This window comes from Tauraco erythrolophus, chromosome 14 (genome assembly GCF_009769465.1).
Source record: "Tauraco erythrolophus isolate bTauEry1 chromosome 14, bTauEry1.pri, whole genome shotgun sequence".
Classification (NCBI taxonomy): Eukaryota; Metazoa; Chordata; class Aves; order Musophagiformes; family Musophagidae; genus Tauraco; species Tauraco erythrolophus.
The window spans coordinates 23,072,088-23,099,670 of NC_141478.1; the positions used below are offsets into that span (position 1 = coordinate 23,072,088).

The following is a 27,583-nucleotide window of genomic DNA, read 5'->3' on the forward strand; positions in this document are numbered from 1 at the left end:
CTGTAAATCTGAACGCGCCCGACTTCTGCATCCGGGCAGTCTGGGGGTGCTGCCAGCTGCTGCGGTACAGCTGCAGCACCGATGCCTGGTGCCCACGCTGGGATCCCTGAGAGCTGCAGCTAATGGATGCGCAGTCCATTATTCCTCCCTAAATTTCGTGCTTGCTGTGCGTAACTTTTTGAGCTTGTCAGGGAATCGTGTGAGCAGATTGTCCTACGCGCGTGTCCGGCGTACTGCTGCACTCGCAGGGGACTGATGTCCTTTTCTGCTGTTGCTCCAAAGCAACGAGGACATGTTCTGCTCGTGGCATTATTTCTCGCCCCTCTTAGCTTTTCTCTGTCGTGCTGTCACGTTGCTTGAGTTTAAATAGTCAGGGCAAAGCTGAGCAGCAGGAGTTGCGTAGCGAAACGTTTGATTGAAAAATCTGTCCGTGTGGGCGATTTCTGCTGGAATTGAAAGTCCTAAATTCTCCTTTTTCCTCTAGGGTGGAGGGCAGGACCTGGTACACATCTCATAGAGGGCGGTTATGGATCGCAGCTACTGCTAAAAGACCTTCCCCTCAGGAAATCTCTGAACTGGAGACCACCTACAGAATGCTGCTCCGGAAAGGTGAACTTCTCTCCTTGGATCTTTGTGTTATTTGGTACCTTGAGCCCCGGAACGAGCAGTGTCAGAAGGCTGTCTCTGCTGAGCAGTTATTGCAGCTCCGCTTTTTAACCTTCCCTTCTTGAAATTCTCTTTCTGCGTTTCGTCAGCCACAGGAGCGCGGTGGCAGACGTTGACTCCGTGCTTTAGCTGGTCACGTACTCCAGGCACAAACACCATCGGATTGCTCCTGGTTTCTGTGATAGCTTTTGACAGCAAAGGTCTTGCCTTTCACTCCTGGCTCGAGCGACAAGCCGTCGAGCGTGTGCTCGTGTGCCTGGGAAGTGGCTCGTGCTTCGGTCCGTTCGCACTGATGTTAAAGGCTTTTGGTCTCTTCTGCCCGTGTGGAAATCAGGATTGAAAAGCCGCGGGTTCTCAGGAAGGCGTTATTCCCTCCTGCGGCTGGGAGGGTGCTGGCGGCTGCACCGCACGCCCGTTTGCGCGGTGTTTTGGCACATCACCCAGCTGAAAGGTCACACAGCAGGATTGTCTGCTCCCTCATCAGGGCAAGGAGCTCTTCCTGCACTCTGTGTTCCTCTGGCAAAGCAGGGAAAGGCGTGTATATAATTACATCTCTCAGCCTCAGTCCTGTCGTGGGGAACGTCCTGAGCTGGAAAAAGAATGACAGGGTGTTAAAATTGCCGTGTGCTTTCATATGCCTCAAAAAGTGGAAGTGAATGGTGGGAGGGAAAGGCATCGGGGGGTTAGGAGACCCCAGCTACGTGTGTGGGGATGCAGGCTCCCTTAAGACATATTTCTTTTGATGCAGATGTGGAATTTCCAAGCGATTATCCCTCCGGGTGCCTCCTGGGCTGTGTGGATGTGACCGATTGTTTATCCCAAGAGCAATTTAATGAGCAGGTGAGTACAGTAAACAAACCTTTATGAGCTTGAAGTCGCCAGCAAACTTTTGAAGTAGTGTAACTTGCCTCTGTGAGACGCTCTAGAGAAGACCTAGAATGGAGATTCTTAGACTGTGATGAGGGAAGACATGACTAGCATGTGGCCTCGTATGGCTAGAAGGAGAATGTACGGAGAAAATTCGTTTCAGCAGTGGTGGAAGCGAGCGGAGGACTAACCCAGACTTAAATCCATGCTCTGCCTCTCTGGCAGTGAGGTGCTTTGGTTGGAACTAGTTTCTCACATCTCTGGAACTCTTCTCAGTGAGGGCTGCCGCCTGTTCAATCCAACCAAGGCTAGCTTGAGAGGCCGTGCTGCGAGGGCTCCTGGCAGCCGGTGCTTCTCTTGCTGCATGGAGGGAGGGATGTGCACCAGGACGCCGTGGCTGTGCCGGACTGTGGAAGTCGGGAACCTGCAATGCAATAATGTTGTATATAGAATCATAGAATCATAGAAAGGTTTGGGTTGGAAGGGACCTTAAAGATCATCTAGTTCCAACCCCCCTGCCATGGGCAGGGACACCTTCCACTACACCAGGTTGCCCAAAGCCTCATCCAATCTGGCCTTGAGCACTTCCAGGGATAGGGCAGCCACAGCTTCTCTGGGCAACCTGTTCCAGTGCCTCACCACCCTCAATGAAAAAAATTTCTGCCTTACATCTAATCTAAATCTCCCCTCCTTCAGTTTAAATCCGTTGCCCCTGGATATCTGGTTTTCATTCTCATTGGGCAAACTCAGGAGCTTACCTCTTACCTCGAGGTGACTTCTAAAGCGCTGATTGCTCCTGAAACTTCATGGAGTCCTGGTAGAAAGAATTGTTCCAAGTTTTGGCCAGCCAGGCAGTGATTTTCTGCTATACCTCTGGCTATAACCATGCTGATTTTCCCATCTCAGGGAGGACTCTGATTTAGGAAATGTCGAGTACCAATTTGGGGAGCGCAGCAAACAACTCCCTGAGTGCAGCCAGCAGAGACTTTGCAGTTATTGCAGGAATTTGTGCCGTAGAGGACATGAAGACGCCTGGAAACTCAAGAGAGTGTGGAAACATGGACAGCTCTGCAGCAACAGTGGTGATGTGCCATGGGACCTTGTGCTTGGCGCTGTGGTACCAGCAGGATCAACTACTCTGGTATAAGACAGGGTAGCTTGGCCCAGGCAGAGCCATCCATGTCTGTAGCTGCTGGGACTGCCTGGTGCTTCTCCCTGGAGCTGGTGGTCACAGTGACCTCACTGGTGAGAGCTGTGCTCAGCTTGGGGTGCCCAGTCACTGGGATAAAGAGCTGTGGGAGGATGGACAGGAGAGCCACAGGGTTTTCAGAGACCCTGCAGAGAGGACATCTGGAGCCTCTACATATAGGGAAGGAGGGACATATGGAAATTATGGGGGATTAAGACTCCCACGGGAGTCAAAGGACATTTAAATAGACTTTTTCTGAATGAGGCAGGTGATTTGGAGACCAGGGACACAGATAACTATGGGGTCCTGAGATCGTCTTCACCTTGGGCTTCACCAGCTAGATCTCCCAGACATCTTGTGCCTAGAGGCAGGGTTCAAGGAGAGGAACTACCTGTAGTGAAGGAGGATTGATGCAGGAATCTCTTGAGAAATCTCAACCCTACAAGTCCATGGGTGCTGATGATGTGCATCTAGATGTGCTGAGAGAGTTGGCAGATGTCTTTTTAAGGCCACTCCTCTTACCTTGGAAAGTTTATGGAGATTAGGAGAGGACCGTGGTCACTGGAGAAAGGTGGATATTGCACATTATAGAGACAGTCAGGTCTTTGCTAATACACACGGCAGGAGGATGAGAGAGAAGGGTCATAAATTGGAAGGGGAAGGTTCAATGTGACTTGAGAAAAAACATTCCTCAGAAGGACAGTCGAGCCCTGGAGCAGGCACTGCCCAGAGGGATTGTGCAGTCTCCACCCGTGAAGATTTTCAAGACCTGAAAGGACTAAAGCCGTGAGCAACCTCGCCTGAATTGCGTGTTGACCCTGCTTTGGTCGGGAGGTTGGACTAGAGACCTCCTGAGGTCTGAGTCTGTGCTGCTGTGACCGACTCCATGCCCCGAATCTGGAGCTGCAGCTTTCCTCGGGATGTGTTTTATTAACTTCCAAAGCCTGCGCTTAGTACCAACCACAGCACAGCTGTTCTCCATACAGTTTCGTGCTTGTTCACTCCACTGCCCCATTGTACAAGTCAGGTTTGGTCTGGTGAGCATCACCAGACCATGTAGGGCTTGGTAATGAACCAAGACCATCTTGTGAGACAGAATAAATGGAATCCTTGGGACGGAGGAGGAGGATGCACCAGGCTGGTGGGCATCTTCTTGCCCTCAAGAGTTGGAGAGGCATCAGCAGCTGGGGGCTGTTTCTCATGAAGTGCTTGTCTGGTTTTCCCAAACCCGTGAGGTTTTCAAGCAGAGAGAGATGCCTGGAAGCTGGAGATGAAGTGAGTACTTCTGGTGAGGTTGTGTGGACGGAAGGGGGAGAGGTTGGAGTACGAGCAGCAGAGGGAGCTTTGGGACTGGAATACGATGACATCTGCAGGAGTGTTTGGCCTTGTAGGGGAGCAAGCGTTGGGAGAGAGAAGAGGAAGGGACACTGGGGCCAGTGTAGGGTTTTTCTTCTGTAGCATCCACTAATTTGCAGTTTGGTCTTAAATGGAGATTCTCGACCTTCTTCCGCTGTCTCTGACAGTGATGGAAAAATACGTCCTGCTCTCTCACAAGTACTTTTCTCTCTCCAACAATTCCTCCTCTTTCTCTGTGGATGTGTTCTTCAGGCGCTGGTAAAATGGCTGTGACAGCTTCTTACCATCTGGAAACCGAGCTGTAGGTGACCAGCTTTTCATCTTCCCGTAGAGGAGCCTCCCAGTTAGCTTGTGTTTTCTAGACATTCCTCCCAGTTTGCTGGCACCGGTGGGCTGCCGAGGCACTGGGGGAAGAGCAGCGTGTTCCAGGAGCACTGTAATCATACCTCTAAATGAGAGATTTACCTCTCCTCGATGCCACGATGCCATGGCATGTGCAGGTGCACATCTCACTTGCTTTTTGCTGCTCCCGTGGTGCAAACTATTTATAATTCCTGATTTGTTGCCTTTTTACGGTGGCTTTGTCCGTTTGTTTCCCAGGATTGCTTTGTGCAGCGTTCATTTCCCTGGCTTGTAAGATTGAATTCAGGGATTTGAGCGTCCTTCTGAAGCTGGTTGGTGAGGAAATGTGTGTGTGTGTCTGTGGAGTGTCACGAGCAGCTGAAGGAAGCTGAGATGAAATTAATTGGGAATGCTGGCGAGATGAAAAAGCGTGCAGCGCCAGCTCAGAAATCCGAGTGGGATCTCACTGGGAGCAGGTAATCCCTGTCGCTCACGTTGGTGATTCAGCCCAGGGCGATCAGCAAGCGGCACCAAAGCCACCTGTCAGCGGTGTAATCCACCCATTTCGTGGTGCACAAAGACTCGTCCTCACTTGAGGGGCCGAGGGAAGGAAAGATGTGTGTTTGCCACTTACGGCATGCAAAAAACATGGAATATTTTCTCAAGATCTGCAGTATATCAGCGAGTAAGGTTAATGCAGCAGCAGCAGAGACCTCTTGGAGATGGAACCACCGCAGAGCTCTTTCCAGGCACTGGGCTTTGACTCACCTCTCCTCCTCACCAACCTGCGTTTGAAGGTTCCGCGTTTTTCCGGAAGCAATCGTTTCACAAGGGCAGGGCGAGCCACGTTGGCAGATTACACCCACCACCTGGAGATGAAATAGTGCCCTGTCTTGCTCATTGTCTTTTGATGCTGGCCCTGCCTTTTTCAGCAGCCGCAGGAGTTTGGTTGGATTTTCTTGTGACCGTTTGTTCCCATAGGCGAGGGAGACTCTTCCTGGGCTGTCCCTCCTGGGACTTTTCCATTATTTCTCCGTCCTTTTGATGCTGTCATCCTCTCCCTACTTAGTCCTGGCTGCAGATTTAATTTCCTTGCTGTTTGCATCCTCTCTCAGGTTGCTAATGAAGATGTTAGTGGCACCCCGCTGGTATTTTTTTATCGCTATCCTCAGTTAATAAATATATTTTTTTTTATACTGATGCTCAAAAAAACAAAATCAAGCAACGACGCCCTGTTTCGCCGGGTGCTGCCCCAGCAGATTCAGACCAAATCCCTGCGCCAAGAGCTTGCGTTGTTATTACAGACTCGTTATTTATCCGTGTTGTTACCAGGCATGTGAGTCTGGCCTTGCATAACCCCTTCGGAGGGGTCAGTCTTGCAGCTCTGCCCTGCGTACGGGATTTGAAGAGGGACTGACGTTGGTGGAGTGGTTTGCAGATCTTCAGGGCCGTGCGAGAAGTGATGACAGAAGAGGATTCTTGTACGCGGTAGCTGGCAGGGAGCAGAGGAGGAACAGAGCAGAGATGTCCTTGTGATTAAAATCAGCGTCGCGTCAGATGACATCGCCCTAATCCCAGTTGTGCTACTTATTGCACGAACCAGCGAAATCCGTTCCTCTGGGTCTCTTTCCCACATGGAAAATAAAGCGGCGCTTCCCCGTTAGATGTTATTTACGCCTAATTTTACTGCTCAGAGCTGTGATCTCAGAGCTGCCAACCGTGTCCTGGGCTGCATCCAAAGCAGCGTGGGCAGCAGGTTGAGGGAGGGGATTCTGCCCCTCTGCTCTGCTCTCCTGAGACCCCCCTGCAGGGCTGCGTTCAGCTCTGGGGTCCCCAACACAAGAAGGACATGGAGCTGCTGGAGCGGGTCCAGAGGAGGCCACAGAGATGACCCGAGGGCTGGAGCACCTCTGCTATGGAGACAGGCTGAGAGAGTTGGGGCTGTTCAGCCTGGAGAAGAGAAGGCTCCGGGGAGACCTTCCAGCAGCCTTCCAGTACCTAAAGGGGCTACAGGAAAGCTGGAGAGGGGCTTTGGACATGGGTGTGTAGTGACAGGACAAGGGGCAATGGCTTTAAACTGAAAGAGGGGAGATTTCCATGAGATCTAAGGAAGAAATTTTTTATATTGAGGGTGGTGAGGCACTGGCACAGGTTGCCCAGAGAAGCTGTGGCTGCCCCATCCCTGGAAGTGTTCAAGGCCAGGTTGGATGAGGCTTTGAGCAACCTGGTGTAGTGGAAGGTGTCCCTGCCCATGGCAGGGGGGTTGGAACTAGATGATCTTTGAGGTCCCTTCCAACCCAAACCGTTCTATCATTCTGTGAGCGAAGCTACTCTATGAGCAGAAGTTACTATCAGGAGGGAAGGTCCACCCCAGATACCGAGGGTACCTCACCTTCTTCACGGGGGACTGAAGCAAAAGCTGCTTTCTGAATTCAGCCCTGCTGCTGAGGGCGGCTGGTTGGCTGGTGCCTGGAGCTCCCTCCATGTAGCTCTTAAATCTCAGTATTTCCAGTTGAGCTTTGCACATCTTGCACCTCCTCGGAGCGCGTTCTGGGCTCATTTCCTTCTCTTCGTGGCAGACACCCAAAAACCTTTGGTCAAGACCAGAATGATCCCTTTGTTACGCTTTTCGGCACTAAAGGTGACCTGGAAACTTTTTTTTTTTTTTTCCCCCTGCCGAGACGTGAGCGTTGACGACAGCTTTTCCTCGCTCCGGGCCTGACGTCACTGACACCTCGGGCAGAGCAAGGAGCTGCCCTTCTTTTCCTGCACGAGGTGTCGATGACTTCAGCAGCGCTCGCTGGGGGAACATGGGATGGCGCGGGCAGGGCTTGGCAGGAGTCTAAAGCACGCAGGGAACTATTTACACTGATGCTGTTTGAGCTCTGAAGTCCCTGTTCATTTTGCTGATGACTTTGATCCGAGAGACCACTGCTTTAACTGGAAAAAGAACATTTCCACTGCTGTTTCAGCAGTTGGTAGGTGTGTTTGGACTTGTTTTGAATGCAGGCGCGCACACACGCCGCTATCTCGACGCAGCTGTTATCTCAGGCTGAAATATTGGGTAATTACGGGGGTAAAGTGCTGCTTTTTCATTTCTAGGTGGTCGCTTAGTGTCCTAAATCCGCACAAGGGAACACGGCCAGGCTGGTTTGGTCCCACAGGATTGCAACTGTCCTTTAAATAGGCTCCATCTTTCCCTCGCAGGAAATTCGTGTTCAATCTCTTGTCCTTCTCTTCCCTCCCCAGTGAAAATAACAGCAAAAAAAAAAAAAAAAAGAAAGAAACTTGGGTGCCAAGAATACAGGACTTGCTTTAAATTCTCAAATAGGAGCGAAGGAGAAGGGTAGAAATGTTCTATATTTAGATTCCAGAAGGTGCCTGTTTAGATTATCTCCAAACAAATGAACAATAGCCTGCTGGTAATGTTTTCCTAAGAAAAGTTAACGAGAGGGAGAAACACAAACATCCACGTTGACGTGTACTTCGAAGAACAGGATAAATACGGAGAGACTGTTTACGAGGACCTTCTCCCTGAAGGAAAGCTTTCCTAGTGGAGGCTCCGAGCGAGACAAACGCTCGTTTGTGCGGTGCTGTGGCTGTCCTGGCACCTCTGCTCCCCGCTCCCCCGCCTCAACGGGATATTTGCCTCCGCGTTCCTGAGGCTTACGTATCCCACCTCTACTGATGAAGGATTTTTAGCAGGGTTCCGAAGGCTCCATCAGGTAGACTTCGTTCCGCAGCCATCTAGGTGGCTATTAATGATTGCAGCCGACGAAGGTCTTTGAACTTTACAGGTCCCTGAGTTCCCCTCAGCCGAATTTGTCTTTGGGCGCGTAGCCTGGTGCCAGATCAAGTGGTACGAGGCGTTCGCGGGGACCTGCAGGCGATGCGTCTCCGTATTCGGTTTCTCCTCCCTGGTTTCGTGGTCCTGGGAGCGGAGCAGAGCGGGCCTGCAGCTGGTTTGGATTAGAGGCGGTAAGAGATGGGGGAGTTTTTCCTGATGTGAAGTGCTTTGGTTTTCAGCAGAGACTCTCCGAAGGCTCCAGCTGCCTTGCATAAGCCAGCAGGTTTACTGAGGCCACCGCTCAGGCTGTTAGGATGAAGGAGAGATTGTCACTTGATGATGATTAATTTAGGAATGCGTTAACATGCCAAAGAAATCGAATGATAGAGGCTAGCTTGCCCTCTCCTCTGGTTTCCTAGACCCTAGGGAGAAACTGAAGCCAAGGCTGAAGCATATGACTTAATTAATGATGACTGTGGACTTAGCCTCTGCTACCATTTCAGCAAACTAGTCAGGGATCTGGGATGCTGAATTTTTTTTCCTCCTCCTTTCAGATGTGGTCACTCATACTTGCCGCCTTCCTCGTGTTGGGTTTTTATTTAATCCTGAAACCAAAGGTTAGATAAAATTGACCTGGAGCCTGGCTGCTGCTCGGGTGCCCCACACCCTCACCGGCCGGTTGTAGCTCCTCCAGGTTGCGCCGTGACCACCCTTTAGGTGGTGACCCCAAACGACACGGGAGCTGCCACCACGGTAGATGTCGGAGTGCCCAAGGACTACGCTTGCTAAAGCTTTCCGCGGCGTGTCATCGATTTCATAACCCTGAACCGACCGGTCCTGGTCGCTCCGGTGCATATCCTGGTTCTGCCGCACGTTGGGCCGTGAGAAATTCCATCACGTTGGTGGGATTGACTCAGGAGCTGGAAGCAGCGCTGGCATCATGCCTCCTTGGGGAGCAGCAGCAGCAGCAAGGGTCGGCGCGGCGAGTGGCGGCTCCGCAGTGAACCAGGGCAGGGACGCGGGCGCCTTATCTGCGCAGGGCTGTGTTCTCCAAAGTTAAGGGTTTTTTTTTCCCAAAGTTCAGCTGATCTCCATCACCTGCTGTGCTCAGCTGTGTGTTTTCTACCCCTTTGCTCTGCAGCTCTGATTTATGAAAGGACTTTATGAGGCTGCTTGGAAACTCCTGGCCGTATCTAGCAGGGCGCAGGCGTTCCGAGCTGCTTGAGCAGAAGCAGGTGCCCTGGTTTCCCCTCGTCTCCTCCTCCCCGTCGCCTCTTTCCCCCTCCTTGCCAGTTTTCATCCCACAGCGCGGGCGGTGGGGCCGCGTCGCAGCTGAGGTTAGCCCTGCCTCCACCGTCCCTCAACGCAGGGGGATGGAAACAGCTCTAGGACACCACCAAATATTTTTCCCAGTCCACCCAGTTTCTCCCCGACAGTCATCAGGCACTTTATAATAAACACCTCGAGCTCTTCTCGCGCTGCTTGTAGGGTTTACCGTGGGCAGGTATTTTCTCAGGCTGGGATTGGAGCAGGGTGGTGGTGGCTGTAGGTCCTGCACCACCAGTTCAGGGAGAGCAAGGGAGGGGATGCAACGTGCCCGGTGTTTGCCAGCACCGCTGAGTCCTCCAGGTCTCCCTACGGACTGGAGCCCTGGCAGAAGGCTCGGTGTTTCAGCAATCTGAGTGCACCAGTTTGAATATGAAATCTACATTTCAAAGTCCTGTTATTACGTTTTAATTGCTTCCCCAGCCCTTGGAATCAAAGTACAGCTTGTGGTGTAGGAACACGATGAGAGCCGGGCTCGAGGCCGGGAGGCGGAGAACACCCACCGGATGGATCCGACCGGCTGAGGGAAGGATCCTGCGGCCATCCCGGCCCGCTGCCTCTGGATCTGGTTGCATACCAGCTAAGCGTGCGAGGGGCAGAGCAGGCGAGGAGGGAAAGGCCTGGCTGTGGGAAGGAGGGGAAGGGAAGGGAAGGGAATGGGAGGCAGGCTGGCCGAATTGCTCGCGCACCCTGGCGAAGGGAGCCTGTGCCAGCGCAGGGTCTGCCAGCAGCAGATGTAAGCTCTCAAAACCAGCAGGGAGGATGTTGACTGCAACAATGCATCAGGGCTGCGGTTTGTAACCTCAATAGTGAGGCAGTTAACTTTTCTTTCTTTTTTTTTTTTTCCTTTTTTTTTTTTTAACAAAGACATTTTGATTGCCAAATCCATAACCATTAGCAGCTGTGGTTTCGAGCTGTTCCTTCCTCACACGTTGCAGTCTAGACCTGACAGGCTTTCAAACAAAAGTTTGGCTGCCAGCTTTTGTTTGTGTTTCTTTGCAATCCTGCTGGTTTTTTTTTTTTCCTTTTTGCCCGTTCTGTTGATTCGGATCGAACGTCGGCACGTATCCCTTTTCTAACGCAGCCTCACAGACCGGCTCCTCTGCATCCGTGTGGTCTTCCGTGGCCAAGGGCAGCGTGTGGAGTTCTTCGGGTGCATGTTCACAAGGCTGCAGTGCTGGATGTTTCTGCCTCAGGCTGGAAAATTTGGCATTTCTAGAAAGTTGGATCTGCTTTGGGAGTTCTGTTTAGGAAAATGTTGTGTTTCTCACGGGCCAAAAGCCCGGTTGGCTTGTGCTAAGGCAGAGAGAACAGGTCCTTCAAAGATGACGCTTGAAAACACGCTCAAAGTCGAAAGTGTGATGCAAGACGATGTGTCATGAGGGAGATCAAACCTGGAAGGGAAGCGCTTGGTGCTCTGCAAGCTCTTTCCAAAACTGGAGGCGTGAGTCAGGAGAAGGTGACACAGAGCAGCGGCAAACCTGGATCTCCTGGCTCGGGCGATGGCTCCTGTTGCCAGTTGAGCGTCACCTTTGGGCAAATGTGCCCTGGAGCGCTTCAGGGTGAAGGCCGGGTTGGGAAGATTGGCTAGATAATCCCCAAAAGTGAACGTCCTTGGAAAGAGGCGGTGGAGACTAGTGCTGTTAGAGCAACAGACGGGGAAACGGTGCTCCCACACCGCTCTCCTTGGAAAAGCGACAAGGACGGAGGCTGCAGTTCTTGAAGGCTGGTCCTGCAGACTGCAAAAAGGCTGGGATTTCTTTTTTTCTCTTGACGTTAAAGAATTCCTACCTGGAAAGGGACCATGGAGCCGATAACTGAGCTTCGAGCGCCGCATCAGTTTTGGCTGCAGCTGTACCCGGGCAGGTCCGCAGGGTGCCTTTGGGCAGGAACCGGGGTTATTGCTGGTGGTGCCCGAACTGGAATTGGGGAGTTTGCAGCACCCACAACCAGATAAGCATCATCTTTCTCATTTTTGCTGGCTCCTTTTTTCCTTCATCCGTATATCCGTGTTGCAGGCATTGCTGCGACTGCCCTTCTTTGGCTGTGGCACCCCCGTCGCTCGCCAGAAACTCCCGACTTTCTTTTCCCCTCTGCAAACCGCTAAAGAAACATTTTCTAGCTGGATGGTGAGCAATTTCCCTCCGGAGAGGAGGAGAAAATGGCTGTTTAGTAGTTAATTACCTGTTACGTTAGTCTGACAGCTATGAAGCTTATGAGGCATGAAAGAAGAGCGGATCCGCCTTTCCCACAAATCACCAAGAAAACAGGGTGAAGGAAGTCGTGCCCGGCTCCCGGGGGACGCCTCGCATCCCGCTCCGCTCCGCGCGTGGCCAAGGGGCTTCTCGTGTCGCCCGGGGAAGAGCCCGGTGCGTGTTTTTGCCTGCTGGGGAAAGCTGATTTATTGGCACTGCTGCTTACAGCAGCCCTGCTCTTTCGGAGCGAGATTATTATTTTTTTTTTTTCCCCGTTGAATGCGTTTTTACGGTGAGCTCTCTTGCCAACACATGGGCTCCGCTCGCTTTTATTCTTTCCAGACAGCGTTGCTTTCCAGCGCTGCCTCTTTTATTTCGAAGCTCGTAGAGAGCAGCGGAGAAACGAAGGCTGGAGCTGGTGTCCTGGCCCGGCGCTGCCTGGCGGAGCGAGCTCCATTTCCCCTGTTGTTCACCGAGGAGGCACGCCAGGAAAATGATTCAACCCTTTCCATGATTAACCTTGCAGAACATCCCAACCACCTCCTCGCCGGTCGGTGCCAGTATCCCAAGGCAGCTGTAAGATGGAGAGGATGGCAGCGACCCGCCGAAGGACTACAGGTTCCAGCGTGCCATTCTCTGCCGCGCTCCGGCTAACCGGGATGCGCGCTGGGGCCCGGCGGTCGCACGCTTGGTGGGCAAGAAGAGTGGAGGAGAGCTCAGGCTGCACTGCAGGGCTTTGCAGGCCAGCCTGTGGAAAACACCGGGACCATTCCCACCCGGTGTTAGCGTCCAGGCTCTTGAGCCGCGTTTGCTCGTCTCCTTTTGGGTCCGGAGCCCTAATGAGAGCAAAAGACGCTCTCGAAAGGTCGCTAACGAAGCTGCCGGGGAGTGTTTTGGCTTTGTGCTGTGCAGAGCCGCCGCTCCGTCGCACGCGGTGCCTTTGTTCCTTCCTCGGATGCACCGGAGCAGAGCTCATCTCGTTAGTGATGCCGTGGCTCCCCCCGGCACGTTTTCCTGTGGCTCTTTCCATCCCCCTGCCTTCGGTTCACGGCACTCGGGTTCAAGCCGACGCAGCTCATCGGGCAGGGGTGAAGAAATCGAGGGGCTCAAGACAGCCCTTCTCCATGGTTTGTTTTTTTTTCCCCACTGCTGAGATGGAACTGGGACGACCTAAAGGTCCCAAAGCCCACGTCGTTACCAGCGATGCCGGGCAAGCCTGCACGGCCTCCGCATCCTGCTGCAGGCTTTACCCAAATCAGGGAAAGAAATATTTACTTTAACAGATTGGTGGGGGGGGAAAAATGAGCAGGATTATTATATTTATTTTTTTTGCCCCTTAAATATCAGAGAAGGTGGGTTTGTGTCTCTGCTGGCTCCGAGCTGGCGTGTCCCCTCCTTTGCTCTTTTGCCGTGGGCTGCGGAGCGGGGAGGCTGGGCAGCCCTGCTGCTATTTCTGGTGGTGACGAGCTGGCGATGGGAGACGAGGAACGGCGAAACGGAGCGTAGGGAGCGTTCATTAGCAATTATCCCTGCTTGCAGCTTGATTGGGGTGGCTGCTGGGGACATCTGATAGCCACTTAATATATGTTCAAAGCGCCGGCTCCAGCGAGAGGGCAAATCTGCTGGCTGGTTTTCAGAAGAGCCCAGCGCTCAGCTCCCTTTTCCAGCTCGTACTCAGACTCTCCATTTAACCTTGAGCTCTTTCTGCGTGTTAAGCTGCCTTGAGATCTGCTTTGTTGGTTTTTTTTTTTTCCCCTTTACTGCTAATCTCTTCACAGCTAGGATCTTCCAAACCTGTTAGCAGCAAATTGAAGCCTGAGCGGTGCGGTCGCAGGGGTGGGATGAGCAAGGAGGGTGGTGGTTGCGCAGACGCCGGTGTACGGAGAGCGTATGTGGGGTTTTTGGCTGTGCAGAGCAGTGGGCTGGAGCAGCAGCTGGTGAGCCGTGCCGGCTGTTGGCAGCCCACGGAGCCCACCACCCTCCTAACTGCCTCGTCACAAGCCCGCTACGAGGTGGCAGAAGGTCTGAAAGGAGGCTGAATCATTTTTCTTGCACCGTAGTTGCATTGCATAACCCCTCTCTTCCGAGCTTTCCTGCTCATCTGCAGGACTGGAAAGGGATGGGTTTTCTCCTTCTTGAGGAACAACATGGCCTCTGGAGTTTATTTGTTGTAGAGGGCCTTTTAGCTACCTCCTAAATGCTGGGTTGGTTCCTGCTAGAGACAATGTCAAAGCCTGGAGTGCTGGCACCTGTGTTATTTACACTCTCAAAATCATAACGATGAGTGCCGTTGAAATTAGGAAGGAACATCCCCCATCAGGCTCCTGGCTGGGTTTGATTCTTGGTCTGTTGTAGCGAGGGCGTGTGGTTTCCTTCTAAATTGACCTTTTATTTAAAAAATTGCTGTTGCAGATCCTCTTTACTGGGGATATGCTCTGTCTCCTCTCTCTGGCACACTAGATGTGGCTTCTGGGCTTTTCCTACAAGTCTCAGGTTTGCTGAAGCTGTCTGTGGGGTGTAGTAGTTGGGAGGAAATTTGTTCTCCATCTCCTACATGTACCACGTTGCGGGTTGTAGAGTGACTCGACTGACCTCTTCCAACAGCAACATTGAGAGGTGAGTTGTTTACTCCTGAGATACTTGGAAAATTGGAAAATGTAACCAATTGCGTTTGGTGTCTTGGTGGAGCGTCTCCGCTGAGAGCGTAAGTCAGCTGCCAACAGGAAAAGCATCTTCGGTGCAGGGCAGGTAGGTACCGATGGCCTAGTGCTGAGCAGAAGGAACCACAGAGGTGGAGGAGTGCTGCCGTTCAGCCACGCTGTCCATCTTGGTCTTGTTGATGACAAGACAAGATGGTGTAGATACGGTCTGCAGGTGTCTACAGGCGACGTTGCTCGTGGTGATCGTGCGTGATGTCGAGAGCGAGCGCTGCTCAGGGGACCGCGTAGCAACAGGAGGAGATTTTGTGTAGGAAATAGTAACAGCTCCAGTGACTTCTAGGAACGAGGTCCACGGAGGTGGTTTCTAAACACGTTAAATGTTGGTGGCTTGTTGCAGGTGCGCTGGGGAGAGGCCGTGCTCTTGGTCCTGGTGATGTGTCGTGTGGCAAAAGAATATCTCGCTGTTTCTCTGCTCAGGTCGCAGGCAGTGGTTTCAGGAGGTACAGCGGGCATGTCTAACCTCTCGCTGCTCTCTGAGAGGAGTCTCGGTTCCTACCAGCCCCCTGCCATGTGCTCCTGCCGTTCTCCCGCTTCACCGCACCCTTCTTTGAGTGGTTCAGCCCATTAACCCAATAGAAAACTGACTTTGCCCAAAACCTCCCTAAATTTCTGCAGGGGGAACAAGTTGAATTGACTTGTGGGAGGGACCAGAGGAAGAAGGGAGCCCAGCCATTAGGTTGGCTCAGCATCTTGTGAGTGCTCAGTATCTTCTGGGAGCTCAGCCCCATCTTCTCCACCTGGGAGCATCTTGTTTCTAGGAAGCGGAAAGGGTTGCGGGTTTTCCGCAGCTCCGGCAGGCAGAAATATTCTGCTTTTGTTGTTCACCAGGATGGGATAAGAGGTTTCCGGGGTAGGTACAGCAGGAAGCCTTAAATGAACCAGCTCGGCGAGGGGCTCCTTCCCTGCCTCCTGGGAGTGAGATGCCAGAAGAAGGATGGAGGCTTTTAAAATGCAGGACACAGATGGATTTGGCACATGTACAGGAACATACCCCGGGAGCGAAGGCGAGAGGCTGTGGTGCGGAAGCATAAACCCAAGTCGCAGCTGTGGCATCCGCCTGGGCCTTGGGATCAGACTGAGCTGGAAGCTTTTGGAGCTTCAGGTTCGATCCTGGTTTCAGATGGAAGCTGTCGGTGGAGAAACCAACCTGGCTGGTGCTTTTGCAGCTGATGCCTGGGTGCCCGTTAGGGGATAGTTCCTGTCTGACACCCTGTAAGGTGCGTGAAGGGGGCCACGGTGATGTCCAGGTCCACCTAGGAGGTGGTGGCTGAGGAGATTTGGGAAGCAGCTGTACTCCAGGCAGTAAGACCTCTATGGCACACTGGTCCCAGACACGTAACCTGGCTGAAGAAGCCACTGGTGGAACCACGTGTAGTAGGAATGGACCACCTCTGCCACGAGCTTACGCCCCACCGCTTTATGGTGTGACCTTTGGAGGCCATGCTAGTGTGGGAGCTGCTGGGTCAGTCAGGTCCTCTGGCTACGGAGGGGCCACCGGCCACCTGCGTGACGCTGGGAGTGATAAAGCGGCACCAGCATTTCGCACTCACCAGGCGTTGGCCGAGGATATGCACGTTGGCTCTTTCTAACCTTCCAAGATCCTCCTTCCCTGCAGATGGGAAATGAAAATCCTTGGCATCGGCGTGGAGCAGTGGAAGCAAGTCAAGTAACGTGGCTCAGCCAAAAAAAAAAGAAGAGGAAGAAACCTGTCCAACCCCGGATCGGTACGGCAGGGCATCCGTGTGCGGTGCAGATCAGTGCGGCTCTTTCCCCCCGGCACGGTGTTGTACGGAGCAGCCAAGTGCTCGTCTCTCTCTCTCCCTCCCAGTCGACAGCTCTTACACGCTGTTGTAAAACGAGAGGGGCTGGAAACGCTTTCCCTGGTTGATCCAATCCCAGTGTCAGGCTTCTGTAAATCTCTCCTAACCGCTGGCAGCGCTGCCAAACCCCGCTACGGCGCGGGGAGAGCGGGTTGCTCCCTGCTCCCCTCTCTGTGCCCAGCTGTTCCAGGGCAAATCCAAACTCATCTTGGCAGGTCGGCGAGAGCTTTTCAAACACTCAGCCTAGGAGTCATTTGTTAGTAACAAATGGGGGATTTGCCAGGACACGCTGCTCCATCTGCTCTGGCATCCTGTCCCCTACAGCAGCCTTGATGGATCTGCTCGAGGCAGGCAGGGGAGTGAAAAAAAATAAAAGGCAGCAGTTTTCCCATGGAAGGAAAAGCGCTTCCGCAGTCTGTTTGAGCAGGGTTTCCTGGGCTGGAGCACCTCCGTGGCCTGTCAGCGCAAGGTGTGCAGCTAATGGACTATCTGAAGCGATGGTTGGTGTATACGTTTTTTTAATTAATGTTTTGCTTTTGCTTGTGAAGACCAGTGAGGCTGAGCTGCGTCCAGACAGGACTTGGGTGCGCCTCCCTCGCTCAGCGTTTGGGTTTTTTCCTCCCTTTTCCCTTCATGGGTAATGAGAGAAACAATCTGTTTATACTCTGCCTATAAAATTCCCCCATGTCTTCATCGCAGTGAAATCTCTCCGTAGACTCCGTACGCAGAGCCAGCCCTGCGCGGAGACAGCAGCTTCTCCGAGCCATCGACTTGGCATGTCGCAAGTTGTTTTTCTACCACTCACCCTTCGGATGCGGACGAATCCCAAGGGTTGTGTGTCCCACAGCAGGACACTGCACGCTCTCCAGATCTCAAAACCCTTGTGTTTGGACTGAGCTTCACGGCCAGGAGATGGGGATGTATCCGGCACTGGGACAGCTGCATCAGTAGAAGACGTGGCTGCCCTTCTGGTGGTCATCAGCTCGTTGGGTTGGCCAAGCCATGTTGGCTGAGGTGCTGATGTGCCATCTGCAGCCGACTGGGGCTTGGTGGGGGTACCCGCATCCCCGGTCAGCTGAATCCCGGGATGCTTTGGGCTGAAAATCGGTCTCACGCTTGTCCCAGCGCGAGGCAGGCAGTGAGCAGGCGAGCTTGGGAGGGCAGGGCCCCCGACCACCTCTTCATCGACACCCCGCGCTTTAGATCAACGTGAGCCAAGTGTGAAACTGCAGCGTTTCGGTGGCGAAACGCAGGTCGGTGCTAAAGGGGCTGAAGAGGGTTAGGGAGCACGCAGGGAAGCGGCTCGGTGAGCAGATCCAAGACAGGAGCAAGCTCTGGCAGAGGTGTGATGAGGAGAGGCTTAGTGAGGGGCTCGCTTTGATTAAGACCCAAATCTGCAATTGGTTTGGTTTTGGTTTTTTTTTTTTTTCATTAAAAGTTTTTGAAGTGGTTTAGTCTGAGCTGCTACAGCCTAGATATGACCCATCTCTTGAATTTCTCTGCTCCTGAGCGCCGAGCTCTTTTCACACCCGCGGCAGTCGGTCTGACTTTGTTTTGTGTGTGTGTCTGTGTTTGGCAGCATCCAGATCTGAGCCAGGAGTCCGACTCTCCATTTGTCTTTATCTGCACTAATCCCCAGGAGATGGTTGTGAAGTTTCCCATCAAAGGAAAACTCAAAATCTGTAAGTAGTAAAGTTTCCACAGATGCCCCCCCTTGGCCTTTCGTGCCTGCTCTCGGCACCACCTCTGCTTGCCTTTGCCATATGAGTTCGCAACCTTTGCCCCGTGCTCTTTGATCTGGAGGTGTTTGTTTAATGACTCGAATACATCTGTAATATTTTTTTTTGTCTTCAGTTCCCCTTTCCCCAGATGTTGCTTCCTTCCAAATACGTGCCTCTTCCTGCCTCTGCAAACACTCGAGAGTCAAAGGGTGCTCGTGTCTGCAGCTGATCCGCTGCTGGCATCGGCCGGGGTCGGGATACGAGCCGGTGCAGCGGTGCTCGGTCGGATCCGCGCTAGCTCCTTGCCTGCACCTCAAAATTGCCCTCTCGCCCGTGAGGATGGTGATGGCTTGAAGCAGCAAGAGCTGCGGGGCCAGATGGACGTTCTCCATCCGCAGGCCGGCAGGATGGCATGTCCTGGCAGAGCTCGCAGGGAAGCGCCGCAGCATCTGTCCGCGCTCCCCTTGCCAGCGTCGTTAGTCCCTTTTATGAGCCACCAGCCCCTCCGCAGGCTGCCAGTTATTCCCGCCCGCCGCCGTCAAAAGGATGGAGGAGGGATGCAGCAGCTGGGAGCCCGCAGTCAGCTCCGTCCTTATTAACAGCCTCCCCGCCACACGGCCCGGGGAAGGACTGTGCACGCTTTCAGGAGATGTGGAAAATTAATTTGACGGGCTAAAAGCAGCATAAGCAGAAATAGTCTCGGCTGTTTGCGTAGCAGAGCTGACAACTGGGGGTTTTCTTTCTCGTTTGCAGCGTGGTTCTCCGGGAGTAGAGCAGGATTCGGTCGCGCAGGAGTGGCAGGATTTCTCAGGACCGGTTAATGAGGGCTTTTGAATCGTAGCATAGGTTATTTTTGTTGGTTTTGAGGTTCTTTTGCCTTTTTTTCCTCTCCCTGAGCGTTGAGGGTATTCCTGCCCTGCTGGGGTGCTGAGCAGGGCGAAACACTTGGGTTTCTTCCCCGCCTTTTGCAGCAACATCTGGGGGGTGCGTTCAGCCGCTGGCGACAAACGACGCTTGGTGAGCTGCCGCGCTCGGATCTTGCCAGCGGCACCGTCCTTCCCAGGGATGGGTCTTTCCCAGCATGCTGGTGAGCAGGCAGGGCTGCTCCGAGTTATTCCGGATGCAAACATCTTTGCCGCGGTAGAACAGCCTCGTCGCTGCTGCGTGCTGGAGCAGCCGCCGCATCCTTTTTAAATTTTTTAATTCTTCTTGTTTTAAACCTCTCCTCGCTGTCGTACGGGCGCTCTCGTGCCCCTTCACTGCCACATCTGCCTCCATCCGGCCGCGGTGAGGAGGAGAGCTGCCGGCGGCGGCCGAAGGGGAAGCTGCCGCGCGGTGCGTCTGCCTCGGCGGGTGCAGGCGCTGCCGGTCCCCTCCCCATCTGTCACATCGTCTCCTTTGTGTTGTGACACTTTCCTGCTTGGAGAAGGATCAGTCTAACAGCCTGGAAGGAAGCCGGCTGTGCTGGCGGCTGCCCGCTCCTGCTGCTGGCCCTGCCTTTCCTGCCCTCTGTCCCGACAGGAGCTGTCACGGGAGCAGCGACGGGGGAGACCGTGGAGTTGCACGTTCCCCTCCTGGAGGGGACGTCGTCCGTCTGGGTGATGTTTGTGACAGCCTAGGGAAGGAGCAGGGAAGGCTGGGACCTCTCGTCGGGCTAAGGTGCTGTTTTAATAGGAGCTGGCATCGCGTCCCAGGCAGTCAGCAGCTTAATTCTCCAAGCTGGAAGCAGAGCAGAGGGAAGGCGCCGGCTCACGGCCCCACCTGAGCTCACCGCCTGCCCGGTCGCCTTGAAGCCTGGCTCAAGCCATGACAAAATGCCAGTTTGTCTTGTTGGGGAGCCAAGCTGGAGCAGTTTCCTTGCCAGATAACAGCATGGAGCAACCTGATCTAGTTGGAGATATCCCTGTTCCTTGCAGGGGGGTTGGACTAGATGACCTTTGAAGGTCCCTTCCAGCCCTAACCATTCTATGATTCTATGGACCTCACCGCGATGACATCCGAATGCTTCTCCGTTGCAAATTAGTCGTTTCTTGCAGCCCGGGGATGGGGAAAAACCAAAACCACCCCACTCACATAGCTCCATTTTGGCTGCCGAGGTTGTCGTTTGTGCGGAAGGGACGGGCACTGCGTGTGTCGCGTTCAGGCTGTCCCCAAACGCGACTCCGCTTAGTTTCAGCGCGTGAGGACAAAGCTCGGTGGCAGTTCTCGTGGGAAGTTTCCTTGAATCCAGGCAAAGCTTCCCTGAAGCCTCCCCGGAGCGTCGCTCAGAAAGCTCCCTTCAGCAGCCGACGGCTGGAAGAGCGCGGAGGAGCGGGCGAAGGGACACACCGCAGCGTGAGACGAGGGTCCTTAAATCATTGAGCGGAAAGAGAAGGAGACCCCGGGGCTCTTGCCTTATTTTTAGCCTTTTCCTAGAGGTTATCCACATGATGCTTTATATTTGCCAGCTGCTAGAGCCGAGGAGCCTCCTGATGGCGTTTGGGGTCCGGGAGTGGCAGGCAGGTGCCTTAAATACGAAGCTTACAGCCCCAGAGGTGACACAGCGTTGCTGGTGGGGGACCAGAGCATGGAGCGAGTGTGAACTCGTCACGTTTCTCCTACTGAAAACCCCACGGCTTGGTGACACTGTGATCCGACACGCCGCTTCTGGACAGCCTGGCTGTGCCGGCTCTGCCTGGTTGGGTGCCCGTCACTCTTTCCAGCCATTGCAAGGAGGGGGCTGCTTCTCCATCCTTAGGCAGGTGGGGAAAGTCTTCTCCCACACAGGGTGGCAGAGAGGATGGTGGATCTCCCAGAGCTTGTAGGAGATCATCTTCCAAACTCTGCGGCTCAGGGTGAGACTCCTGTCTGAAAACAGATGTTTCAACTAATGCCCTATTTTACCCTTTTGCTTGGCCTAACTTTTAATTTTCTCATTCTCCTGATGGCTGGAAGAGGTTTGGAGATGCCCTTTTGTGTCCCGTGGGCTGCAGGTTGGCAACTGCTGCACTGAGGTGTCAGCAGCATCTGGTTCCTGCTTCCAAGAACTTCCCTCTCAAGCTCAGACAGGAGCAAGGCTGCCCCAAAACTCCAGCCAAAGGAGGAAGACCAGGTTCAGGGAGGCTGGGTTGTCCTGGTCGGACATCCTGAGCGAAGCAGGATGTAACCTGCCTCTCCTGGGAAAAACGTTGTTGGACTCTTTGTTGGGCTGAAATTGAGAAGTTTTCTCAGTTTAAAGAGAAAACGATGGTCTCTGGCTGGTTTGGATTGGATTTCTCTGGACAAGCACTTGCTTCTCATGTCGTGTGGACGTTTACTGGCAGTTTTTGGAGAAGCGGCCAAAGCAGGACTGGTTTGGAACTGGTGGATCTTGTCCCCACCAGGGGTGAGATCTGCTATGTGCTGTAGCTGGGCTGGAGCAATGTAGCTCTGCCAGGGACCTCATGGGCTGTGCTTCACCCACGGGGTGACACGGGGCTTGATTCCCCAGAGTGACGATGCCGAGGGACTGGAAGTGCCACCAGCTCCAGCTCCATCCGCCTCACTGGGATTTCGCTGAGACGGGTTCTGTCCATCTCCTTGGGATCAGTTTTTCCTGCTGGCTTCTGCAATGTGGTGGAGCCCCATCCCTGCTCCCAGCTACAGACAGACAGGATGAGGCTGGGAAGAGGCAGGGGAGCAGGAGCAGGGAGGTGAGTTCCCAGGGCGATGTGGCATTAGAGGAGGTGACTGGCACTGGCTGATGGCAAAGCCTCTCCGGGAGTTTGGCTCTTTGCCGTGCTGCCCCGCTTAAGGTCACCTTCCCTTTCTTCCTCTCCCTTTTGGAGGAGGGAGCTTTGCCTGGGAGAGCGGGAGCATCCTTGCTTTTTTACGGGCAGGGAGAGGGGGACGGGGACGGGGACGCTCCTCTGAGGCAGCCCATCGCCCTCCTGGCTTGCTCGCCATGCCTGGCGTTTGGCTTCTTCTGCAGGAGCTGCCCAAATGCCGTGTTCTGGTGTCCTGCTCCTCTCCCAGGTGGGAAAGTTGAGCTGGAAGCAAAGCCACTCAGGGGAAGGGGAGGTAGGGTTTGCTCTGGATCCCAGCGGAGCAGCTGACCGCGGGTGCCTGGGCTCCCCGAGATGCTGCCCAGTGGTAAGGGCAGCGTGGCCCTCCCAGCTGGGTGGCCTTGAAGGCCACCAACCTGGCACTTGGCAGCAGTCCCATCACATCGTGTGCCCCCTTGCATCGTCATCCCCACGCTGAGGCTTCATTGTCCCCAAGCCCGGCTTTCCACCACGCCGGGGAGAAACGTGTCCCTGACATGGTGCTTGACGGTCCCCCATCTCCTTCGAACGTGTTGGCACGCATCCCGCGGGCCGGCCGAGCGATCGATTCCCCTCCGGTAGCGGCAGGCGAGTGCTGGATGTTAATTTACTCTCCTCCTCGCCGAATTTCCCCCTCTCCGGTGTCTCTTTGCCGTGTCGGACATGCTCGCCCCCGGCTCCCTGGTGTCGTGCCGGCGGAGGGAAGCGGCGGCGGCTGGAAACGCCTGGCTCCTCAAGCATGATAATTGAATGTGACAGGAACACACTAACTAGGAGACCTCGCTGCCTCCAGCTGATTTGCATTGCAAATAGCATTTAAAAATAAAGAGTGATGAGGGTTTGTTGTGTTTCCTTTTTTTTTTTTTTTTCCCAATCCTCTCTTTGCAGGGAAGCTGGATGCAAAGATCCATCAGGGAGCAAAGAAGGGGTTAATGAAGCAGAAAGCGATGGGGTGAGCCGAGGGGGAGCAGCGCCTCGTTCCCACGCAGCACCCAACTGCCACCGAAGGGTGCCGGGAAGGTCCTCGACTCTGGAAAACAGGTGCAAGTCGGATCTCAGAGCGCTCTTAGGTATTGCTTTATCCGTTGTATTCCAGAAGCATTAAAAGAGACGTGTTTTCACCCCGCTCCGGCCCGACAGCCCTGTGCTTCCCGGGAAGTCACGCACTGCGGACAAGGGTGGGTGGGAGACGGAGCTTGACGGGATGGGATTCAACCAAGTGCTGGTATCTCCACATCTCCTCGTTGCTCCAGGCTCTGCCTTGCCGTGGTTTAGATGCTCCTCGTTCCCCGGAGCGTTCCCCGGAGCCCACCATACTCTGGAGGGGATGGAGGAACCCCGGAGCGCTGCCGGCATCCCTCCTCCTCCTCCCTGGGGCCACGGCGAGGAGCAGGGCAGGGCTGGATCAGCTGCTTGGCACCATCACTGGTTGCGGGTTGTCCCAGCCCTCATCCTCGGTTCCTGTCGCTACCCCATCAGAGAGGAGGAGGAGGAGGGTGCGAAGCCTTTGTGCCAGCTCCCTGTGCCCCCTGAAACTCGGCAGCTGGACACTGCGACACTGGAAATCTCCCACTAGCGCTGCTGTTTGCCCTGGGAGTTGTCTTCTCGCTCCTCTCTTATGGGATCTCCGGGTTGCTGGAGATGGTGGATCTGGATTCAACACTCATCCGCATTATTCCCCATTTGGAAAACTCCCATGGGTGTTTCAGCTCTGAGTTGCCTGGGCTTGGCACGGAGGTGATGGTATGGGAGCTGCTGTTCAGCATGGCAGAAGAAGATGGGCTTCTCCTGCTTTCTTCCTCCTCTGGCTGCATCCCCCCAGTCCCCCAGCCTGTCCCTGTCCCTCATGTCCCACTGTTATGATCCCAGTCAGCTGTGCTGGGACTCCTGGTGACTTCACTGCACATGTTTCTCTTCTTGTATCATGGAAGTCCTCCTCTCTTGGGTGGACGTGCCTCGAGAGCGAGCGGAAACGTCTGCAGTGTCGTAGGAGTGGAGCTGTGGGGATGGATGGGGAGCTCGGGGTGGCATCCTGAAGACCTGGTGCTATGGGGAGGAGGAGGCAGGAGAGGACTTGGCCTTGTGGCCAGGTGGGACAGGCAGGACATCATGCCTGCGGCTCCCTGGAGCACCTCTCCTAGAGGTGGAAGGGGTCAGCTCTCCAGGAGCCGGCCTGAGGGCAGCGCTTGGGGGACCAAAATGGGGGAGATGCTCTTCCCGGCAGAAGTCAGGTGCACAAAGAAGGAGCATCCAGTTACGTGGCAAACAAGATCTTTCACAAAACATGGCTGACATCTCTGCTGCCCTGCCCTGCGCCTCACCGGCATGGCCCGGGATGAGCCCCCGTCACACCTAATGCCCGTCAGAATCCCCACCTCGGGGCACCGCTTCCCGGGACGGGTCGCCCACCCCGTACCTAAGCCGGGCTTTTGGTAGGAACCCGCGATTTGGCTTCGTGTTAAACCAGATCCACCTCCTGCCCCCAGCTCCGTGACAGCAGCAGCTGCTTTTGTCACCTCCCTGGCCTCTATATCGGGCCGAGCCCCCATCCGTGTGCCACCTGAAGGTGCCATCCCTGAGGATTTCACCAGTCGGCGGTGAAAACCATTAGGTGCTGGGGGGCCCCAGTAGCCCCGGGCAGGCTGGATCACCAGCAGCGCTCCTGGTCATGGCGAAACACGCTGTCGGAGGGATGCTGAGATCGTTTCCGAAGACGCTTGGCAGTGGTTTTATTTTCCTCCTGTATTAATTACATCATTAATTACATCATTAATTACATCATTTATGCTTTTTCTGGGGAATGAGCAGGCTGATGCACCAACCCATCCCTGGTATGTTCTGCATTTCCAACGGAAGCTGGTTTTCCCACCCTGGAGCGTATCATTCCTGGTCCAGGATGCCATGAGGATCAACACTGAATGCCCAGAATACCTTTTGCCCAGTCTTTTAAAAAATTTTGGAAAAAAACGACCTGAATTTGTTAATAGAGGTTGCTTTGGGGCCCACCAGCATTGGGTGTGTGCCGTGTGAGGACAGTTTCTCCTCTTCATCTCTTTTGGGTTAAAGGAACGCTCTTCTCATCCCCCTTTTCCTTCTGGCTCCCCTCCCACCTGCCCCAGCCCCAGAAGTCAGAGAAACAGGGTGATGGCACCCAAAACTCAGTCCTCCACGGCATCCCATCTCCTTCGCCAGCAGTTTGGGTCTCCCATTGTCCTCGTCTGGGGGCAAAAAGCATTGGAAGAGGTTGGCTGAAAAGCATTGGAAGAGGTTGAGTGTCTCCTTTGGTGTCTTCCTGAAACTGCTGGAGGATGAGACCCACCATCCCCAGGGACAGTAGCACCTCTCTGGGCTGGGATGCCCTGTGCCAGAGCCCCGGTGGGTGGATGGAGGTGGTGGTGACCGCTCCATTACCCTTCACTGCAGGACCGTGTCCTGGCTCCGAGCTGGGGTGCCGGCTTGGATCGTGCGCCCATCTTCTGTCGGCACAGCTTGTCACCATGGCTCGCCTCGCTCGGGGCCAGCCGCTCCTGTGCTGGGCTGGTTTTGGGGCGTCCTGAGGGACACCCCTCGCTGAGATGAGCCGAAATTTCCTCACCCTGGCCAATGTGGGGACAGCACCGGGGCTTTGGGGTGGGGAGCGGAGGGTTTGGGGAACGTGCCACCTCCTGGAGCCGAGGAGGGCTGGGGATGCGGGGGCTTTTGGGAAGGAACTCCAGCACCGGAGACCCACCTGGCGAGGAAAACTGACCGTGTGGGCCATGACTCCGTGGGGTTTTGGGGTGGATGCGGGTACCCCAGGGGGCATCCTGGGTGGTGACCCCCTCCTGCCCGCTCCCGGCAGGTCTTTCGGAGCCCGAAAACCAGCCTGAGCGGCTTTGTGCCCGACGGGTGGCCGGTGCTGCTGCCGGTGCCCCCGAAAGCCCAGCCGTGGGGGCCGGGGGTCTCACACCCCTAAAACTTTGCCCCCCCCGCCCCTTTCCGAGGTGACTCTGCGGCTCGCACCCCGCTCCGGCCTTCGCCCGCCGCTCCCGCGCCCCGATCGTGATCCGCGCTCCGCGTTTTCCGCCCGCGCCTGCCGGGCCGCGGCGCCCCCTTTGTGCGCCGGCGGCGGCGCTCTCCGCCCTCCCGCTCCGCGATCCGCTTTCCGCGTTTTGCGGCGCTCCCGCGCCACTCCGCGCCGGCTGCCGGTCGCGTTCCGAGCGGAGCCGAGTGCAGCCGAACGGTGCCGAGCGGAGCCGAGCGCAGCCGAACGGAGCCGAGCGCCCGCCCCGCCCCGCCCCGCCCCGCCCCGCCCCGCCAGGCGGACACCGGCGCGGCCTGCGCGGCGCGGGCGGCATGGCGGCCCCGGCGGCCGGCCCTTAGCTGCCGGCGGAGCGCAGGAACGGCCAGGCGGCCCCATGGAGGAGACTTAGGGCCGCCGGGGACGGGAGCGGAGCCGGGTGAGTGTGGGCCCGGCCCCGCGGCGGGGGGTGCGTGTGTGTGGGGAGGCGGCCGCCGGGCCTGGGCCCGGCCCCCCCTCCGGGACCGTTGGGCCCGGGTCTTCTTCCCCCCCCGCGACCGTTGCGGTCCGCGTTGCCCCCGCGGTGACCGTTGGGGCGGCCGTTGGTGCCGGTTCCCCCTCCCCGGTTTAGGCCCCCCCCCCCCCGTGGTTGCGCGCCGCCGCGGTCCGGGGCCGCCCGTGTGTGACCGTTGGGACGGGGCCGCGCGCCCCCCGTGACCGTTGGGGACAGCCCCCCCCGGTGGGGGGGGGTCTGTGGGGGTCCGTACCCCCCCGGGGGTGCCCGCCGTGGGGGTCACCTCCTGTGCGGCTGCGTTACCGGGGGGGCACCCCCGGGGCGGTGGGGGTGGAGGTGCCCCCTCCGCCCCCCCCCCCCCCCCCCCCGCCGTGATGGGGAGGGCTCACCGTGTGCGTGGGGTGCGGGTCCCCCCAGGTTGGGGGGGGGGGTGTTGTGTCCCACCGCGTGTGCGGGGGGGGGAGGGGAATCCCCCGTGTGTGGGGTCAGAGCCGGGGCAGTGTTTGGGGGACACACACACGATGCACCTGGGGGGGGGGGGGAAGATGTTGGTCCCCAGGGGGCGGCTGTGACCCTGCGGGGGTGGGGGGGGTGTCTCCCCTTCTTGCCCCCCTCCCCCCCCGGCTCTGTGCGGGGACTGGAGGGGTGCCCCAGACCTTTTGGGGTGCCGGTGGGGGGGGCCACGCAGCCCCTCGCGGGGGGTTCTCGGCACAAATCGCGGAAGATTAAATTTTCCCGAAGGAGTTTAGCGAGCGCGAGTTGTCCGTGTGTGTTTTTTTGGGGGGGGGGCACAGCTCCTCCGGCGAGGAGTGGTGCTCCAGCCCCCCTCACCTGCCCTTCGGAGAGGGCCCGTGGGGCCCCTGCGGGATGGCGACCCGGTGCCGCAGGACCAGTGGCCCCGGAGCCCCCGCCGTTTGGCAGCCCTTCCCGGGGCGCATCCCGGGAGTCGGGGTGTCGCCGCGGGTGACAACGTGGCCACGGCGGTGGCGAGGCGTCCCGAAAAGGCTGCGGGTGGCCCGGAGGGGCGAGGGCGGCTGCTCCTGCGTGGAGCTCTCCCGCCCGTTGTGTACACCGGGAAGGTCACAGGTTCAGGTCTGGTCTGTGAGACTTGGCTCCCCTCCATCTCCCAGCAGCCTCCTTTTTTTTTTTTTTTTTTTTTTTTCTTTTCCCCTTTATTTTTTCCTTATTCTGAGAAGGCCCTTTCCTTTGGAGGAGGCATTAGGCACCGAAGAGCTCACGGATCCCCTTTTTCCCCCCTCTCCAGAAGATTAAGGATGCCGGCTTTCGAGCTCCGGCGC

The 27,583-nt window shown here is 55.7% G+C and overlaps 2 protein-coding genes across 2 annotated transcripts in view; both read left to right on the forward strand.

The window, feature by feature from the left end:
- Positions 1 to 22,746, forward strand: part of TRIP4 (thyroid hormone receptor interactor 4) — a 35,320-nt gene extending 12,574 nt beyond the window's left edge. The window contains exons 10-13 of the mRNA XM_086620243.1: positions 485 to 609; positions 1,415 to 1,506; positions 17,848 to 17,950; positions 22,660 to 22,746. Of these exons, the coding sequence (XP_086476369.1) occupies positions 485 to 609; positions 1,415 to 1,506; positions 17,848 to 17,950; positions 22,660 to 22,727 (388 nt within the window). The 3' untranslated portion in view covers positions 22,728 to 22,746. The remainder of the gene's footprint in view (positions 1 to 484; positions 610 to 1,414; positions 1,507 to 17,847; positions 17,951 to 22,659) is intronic.
- Positions 22,747 to 26,172: 3,426 nt separating this feature from the next.
- Positions 26,173 to 27,583, forward strand: part of ZNF609 (zinc finger protein 609) — a 72,681-nt gene continuing 71,270 nt past the window's right edge. Inside the window, exon 1 of the mRNA XM_086620329.1 lies at positions 26,173 to 26,210. The gene's annotated coding sequence lies outside the window, so the exon portion shown is untranslated. The remainder of the gene's footprint in view (positions 26,211 to 27,583) is intronic.